Source organism: Etheostoma spectabile, chromosome 15 (genome assembly GCF_008692095.1).
Source record: "Etheostoma spectabile isolate EspeVRDwgs_2016 chromosome 15, UIUC_Espe_1.0, whole genome shotgun sequence".
Classification (NCBI taxonomy): Eukaryota; Metazoa; Chordata; class Actinopteri; order Perciformes; family Percidae; genus Etheostoma; species Etheostoma spectabile.
Genome location: NC_045747.1, coordinates 7,150,494 through 7,156,556, shown reverse-complemented (window position 1 = coordinate 7,156,556; position 6,063 = coordinate 7,150,494). Strand labels below are relative to the sequence as shown.

At 40.4% G+C, this 6,063-nt stretch overlaps 1 protein-coding gene across 2 annotated transcripts in view; it reads left to right on the top strand.

The window, feature by feature from the left end:
• The window catches only part of tecpr1b (tectonin beta-propeller repeat containing 1b), a 13,184-nt gene extending 8,694 nt beyond the window's left edge, over positions 1-4,490 (top strand). For both annotated transcript variants that reach the window (XM_032536414.1, XM_032536415.1), the window contains exons 17-26: positions 315-408; positions 524-620; positions 709-788; positions 881-937; positions 1,021-1,195; positions 1,365-1,500; positions 1,762-1,854; positions 2,160-2,266; positions 2,508-2,627; positions 3,406-4,490. In XM_032536414.1, the coding sequence (XP_032392305.1) occupies positions 315-408; positions 524-620; positions 709-788; positions 881-937; positions 1,021-1,195; positions 1,365-1,500; positions 1,762-1,854; positions 2,160-2,266; positions 2,508-2,627; positions 3,406-3,546 (1,100 nt within the window). In that variant the 3' untranslated portion in view covers positions 3,547-4,490. The remainder of the gene's footprint in view (positions 1-314; positions 409-523; positions 621-708; positions 789-880; positions 938-1,020; positions 1,196-1,364; positions 1,501-1,761; positions 1,855-2,159; positions 2,267-2,507; positions 2,628-3,405) is intronic.
• The last annotated feature ends 1,573 nt before the right edge of the window (positions 4,491-6,063 follow it).

Sequence of the window (6,063 nt, the reverse complement as noted above, 5' to 3'; positions counted from 1 at the left end):
ATTGATCTGTGGCGATTTTAATCATTGCTTAGTTATTCATCAAGTTAACATGGAAAATATAATTTGTACAATGATCTCTCATGAAAATAATCATTAGCTCCAGAGCTGTTTACTTCTAATGTTAAATTTATGTCACATTGAAAATTTAATTATTAACACACTCAAGACACTCAACCTTCTTGCTAACAGCTTGTAGTAGCAATTGCTTGAGTATCTGTTGCACATGTAGAGACATGAATGCACATACTGTACACACTTGTGTAGCTATTTATTTGCTAGTAAAACATTTTTGTCCATGTTTGTGTTTACTGCAGGAGATGCCGTTCAGATGCACCAGCAGACTGATGTCCGGAGTGTTCATGTTTATGAAAATCAAAGATGGAACCCTATGACAGGATATACGGACAAGTAGGAACATTTCATTTTTTATAGTGTTCAGTAAAGTCTTTGCGGTTTATCTTGATCATTAAAAGGCTTTGACTACTCCTAAAAATATAAACTTTGTGTATTTTTTGGGCTCCAGAGGACTTCCTACAGACCGTCCGATGTGGAGCGATGACAGCGGACTAAAGGAGTGCACCAAAGGAAACACACACCCGCCCTCCCCTGAGTGGTCCTGGGTAGGTGCGATCCAAAATCCCTCCTGCAAACACATTCCATTTCTTATTTCATCACCAGCTAAGTCTCCACCAACAAACTGTGTTTCAGGTGTCAGAGTGGGCCGTGGAATACAATGTTCCTGGTGGGACAGACAAAGAAGGCTGGCAGTATGCGGCAGACTTCCCTGTGTAAGTTACTATTATTTTTTTGAATGTTCAAAAGAAAAATCAACATTGTCAGAAAGAGAGGTGCGTTTGTCTGACTGAACTCTCTCCTACAGGACGTTTCATGGCCACAAAACCATGAAAGACTTTGTTAGGCGCCGAAAATGGACTCGGTAATCAAACACACTTACTCACATTTCTGAAGTTTGTAACTCAGTTTCTTTAGCATTAAAATAATCATATGTTCTATGTACAGGAAGTGTAAGGTCACATTGAGAGGTCCGTGGCAGCAGGTCCCACCCATCGGCCTGAGTGATATCTCTCTGATGCCCTGCCTGACCCAGAGCAACATGGAGCAGGTCCCCCTCTGGGCCCTCAGTGACAAGGGAGATGTCCTGTGTCGTCTGGGAGTCAGCCCCCAAAACCCTGCGGTGCGAAACATGCTGGAACACTAATTCTGACATTAAACATTTACAGTTACTTTTAGATCTTAACTAAGAGAGATTTACATTAAGTGCAGCAGTAATGATTCCTAGATGTTAGTTTCTTACGTCATGATAACAATACTTCCCTCTAACGCCAGTGTGTTTGATCTCACAGGGCAGCTCCTGGCTGCACGTGGGCACTGACCAGCCCTTTAAGTCAATCTCAATCGGCGGAGCCAACCAAGTGTGGGCCATTGCCAAGGATGGAGCTGTGTTCTACAGAGGGTCTGTTTCCCCACTAAACCCTGCAGGTCAGTTCCATCCATCCATCCATCCATCCATCCATCTTCATCCGCTTATCAGGTATCGGGTCGCGGTCAGTTGAAGATGTGAAACTCAGATAATGTTATTATTTATCCTGCAAGACAAAAATCATAGACGCCCTAAATGGAAATCTGTATTGCATCAACACACCAGTCCTATCCTGTATGCAGCATTAAAGCCCATGACGGTTTTATTGTTTGGGTACACGCACCAGGCAGTAAACTTCCAGCGCTCTCGTCCCTCTACAGGAGAATGCTGGTACCACATCCCGTCTCCCCCCAGGCAGACTCTCAGACAGCTGTCTGTTGGGAGGACCTCTGTCTTTTCCGTGGATGAAAACAGTGAGTAGCAGTAAACACTATCTTTTTACCTTATTAGAACCAGACTCTTTAAAATTAGTTTTTGGGCATTTTAGGCCTTTTAGTTCCACAAGACATGAAAGGGGAGAGAGAGGGGGAATGGTATGAAGCAAAGTGCTGCAGGTTGGAGTTGAACCCGTGGCCTCTGCATCAAGGAGTAGTCCTGTATGTATGTATGTATGTATGTATATATATATATGCACCTGCTCTACCAACTGAGCTAACCCAGCCACAGAACTAGACTCTTCAAATCCAGTAAAACCTTTTTTTTTTTATTCTTCATATAGGTAACTTGTGGTACAGACAGGGCCTCACCCCCAGCTACCCTCAGGGCTCTGCCTGGGAGCTCATCTCTAACAACATCACCAAGGTTTCTGTGGGACCGCTGGACCAGGTCAGTAGGACAGGAAGTTAAGCAAAGAAATTAAGTTAAGGTTACTTTGTGAACACGGCATTTACCAAAACCAATAAATCGGCCATCAAAAGGTGTCAGGACAGTGATGATGGGGACACGTGATTTTCTCACCATTGCGAGCATGTGGCAGGAATTATAGTGGGCTCTGACTGTAAACTATAGTTGATAATAAACCACAAATGGCTAATGTTTGGCTCAGTGCTGTTGCTGTGCTCTCCAGGTGTGGACCATAGCAGATGGAGTTCCAGGCTTCCTTGGTGAGATTTCTGGAGTTGTCTGCCACAGGCTGGGGGTGGGACCCATGCAGCCCAAGGGCCAGTCCTGGGACTATGGTGTAGGGGTGAGTTCATGATCATTAGGTAAACCGCCTCTGATTCACATGCCAATAATAAGAGGAAAGGAAAATGACAAAAAAAAAACATACTTCACATAACATATGTTTGACCTTCATATTTGTGCCTTTAATATTAGCACCCAATGAATTGAATTAAATCTTAAAAGATATATTTTCTCATTATCAACAAATCCAAACACCAACCATGTCGGTCTCCTAATACTTTCTGACTTCCATATTCTGTCTGTGGTAGCCAATTTGTTCCTATTGAAGTTCTTTTTTTTAATAAAGCTCTGTAACTTCCTAAAACAGCTGGGCACTGTAGTTTTTAATCATACGTTACTCAAACAGGTGTAAATAGTGCATTTGTTTGAGACCATTTCAGTGTTAGAATAATACACATTTAGTGCAGATACAGTATGAAATAGTGCAAATAAAACAATTCTGACTAACCGTAGATTGCAGTGGTTCAGAAAGTACCAGTAATATTACAGCTACACATTGTACGGTATTCATTTGTTCCTTTGAATCTGAGAAACAGTGTTGAGTAAGACAGAATTTCTGATTAGCATTAATTGTGCCAGCATCAAACAACAAAACAGCAGAATTCACGCAGCAGGTTATTTCGTTTTTTTCCTCTAATTTATTAGAATTATTGAATAGGGTTTAAAAGATGTTTCCAGAAAATTGTGGCCTTGTTAGTGCCCTCTAGTGCACAAGTTAAGTAACATGCAAGTAAGTCTTTTTTTTTTTCTTCTTCTATTTATTTGTATTTGACTTCCAGGGAGGTTGGGAGCACATCAGTGTAAGGGGAAACTCAGTAGAGCCTCCTCGCGCCCCCCATCCTGCTCCTGTCGGACCCCCACGCAGCCCGCTCCCCCAACGGCCGCCGACGCAAGTGAACGGGAATGCTGTGGTTGTGTAGCACCATCCCACCTTCTCCTCCCTGTTTGTGCCTGGATCCTCATTCATCTCCTCTGTCCATTCCCACAGGCCCTTACCCCTTCGTGTAAAGAGAATCATACCAGTTTTAAAGGTGTATGTTGGTTGGATTTGACGCTTGATCGATGGATGAACGTTACTCCCTGGCTTGTGTCACCAGGCAGAAATCATGTCAGTATGCAGCAATGACAAAACAGAAAAAGGAGCACAATAGCATTTAATGGATCTTGACATCTTGTGGGATAAAAAGTTAAAAGTGAGTGCATGTGTTGGCTCTTACTAGGCTTTGGCTAGTGGGGGTTTTAGGATCTAGCAATAGCTTTTATTCTTACATACATTATCCTGTGAAAACCTAAAAGGGTGGGACTTTCATAAAGGGCTAAGGTTTAAGTACTAAACTAACTTCTCTTCAAACACACAATTCCACTGTAGCCTAAATTGGTTTGGTTTCTAGAATCTTCTTTTGTTGTTGCCTGTCATATATTTGCATGCGATTTCAATTATTTATTTACGTACCGGTATTATGCATTTGTGGAATTTTGTTTCTCCATACGTTTTGGTCTATTACGTTTGCAATGGAGTGTTTTTTGCCCATTTTGCTTCGACACGCCTTCCTAATATTGAAGGCTTTTTCCAAAGGACTGGTAACATTTGAGATCTTCATACTTCAGGAAAATATAATGCCCTTTTAATAACAAGTGACTGCAGAGAAAGATATTGAAAATTCAGTCTGTGTTACCAGATGAGACCTCTCTATCCTCCTGCAACAAGGAAAGTTCTTCCTGTCAGCGTTACATCGAGCCACATAACTGCTATGACCGTGATATGACCGTGACTGTTGAAATACCACAATAGGTCTGGAATTTCACCATGACTCAACATTAATCTTACTAGGGCATTGAAATGTGAAATAAAAGTCTAAAAACATTGCTATATGTTTTAGCATCATTTCAGTCGGTCTGGAAAACAAGTTGATTGCAGTTTGTGAGCACATAGTAATTCACCTGAATTGAAGTTTTTATTTTTGATAAATTGACTGTTAAAATGTTAAACGGAAGGTTGAAAAGTTTCAGGATGAAAACAGAGGTAAGAGCATGCAACAGAGGTCTCCTGCCAGAATCGAACCAGGGACGGTTCAGCTACTAAACGCCATTTAAAATAAAAGACCTATCCCTGAACTTTGGGACACTGGAAAATATACAACCATTTGTTACACCTGAGCACTAGAAAGCTAAGAGCCAAGCTGATTTAGAGTACTTCCCACAATATGTTTGAAGACATACAGGTACCTATTTAACAGCTGATTGTGATAATGATGACTAAGTGCTTAGTCAAGGTTTGTGCCAGTGCAAATCCAACATCTTTAATGTTATGACCTGGCACTGTGTGTCTGTGCATGAAACAAGACTTTGTACTCACTGTGTTAATATTATTTTTCTGTTGTGAATTCTACTTTTCTACGTTTTCTATCCATCCTGAGGGCTGGAGCCTACCTCCCTCACTAGCTCTGGTTCCTTCTCCCCCCCTCCCCCCGATTGATTACCTTCCAGCAACCACACAGAAAAATGTGACATAAGATACAAACCCTAATTAGAAGTTCATTTGCATTTATTTTTTCATATTAAAACAGTGTAATTATAAACATTTCATTCAATTACACTAAGCATGATAAATACGAAGTAAAAATATTTTTTTTTTTTAAATCTACAAGTTTAAAGAACAGAATGAATTCACATCTGCCTTTGTCATAATTTAACTGTTTAGCCAATAACTGTGATATGTTCCTCTGATCAACTCCGCTTTAAGTTACAAAATGAAACCTCATACCTATTACCCCATTACATCATTTCCCATTTACAGACACATTTTTTTTACATTTACATACATCAGTACAGATAAACATTAAGTTACATTTCTCAAATGTGCAAGATTAAGCAAATGTATACTGTAGTCAAATAAAACAAGATTTCCTTAAATAAATGTTCAAGTTTAACTGAAGTACGGGCTGCTGGTTTTTAACACAGGTTAACATCTAGAATACAGTGCCTTCTGTAAGGGCCGGGGGGGGGGGGGGACACATCTACTACAGGCGAAGTACAGCTGTTCATCAGGTCATCTGTGAAAAACAAAATCTTTAAAAAAAAAGTTTTTTAAAGAACCATACAGTAACGGTACAACATACAGTTTCAATAAACTGTGTTTATATCTGTACATGAAATCCTTGGAGGGAAAGTGTATCTTGATGCACTTGAACAGTTTGCATTATGCTTCTATACAGTAACTGATCACGTTACTCACACATCCCCAGCCAGCCCTGTACAGCCACAGAGATGATGTATGGCCAAATGATAAGATGCCATGATGAAATGCTCAAAGATGCAACTGGATGAGGACTACTGAGGAAAATGACATCTGAACTGGTTTATTAAGTTTGACACATTTCTTTATCTTTTTTTTTCCTTTTTTTTTTTGAAAAAGGCAGACAACTCTGTTCATGACA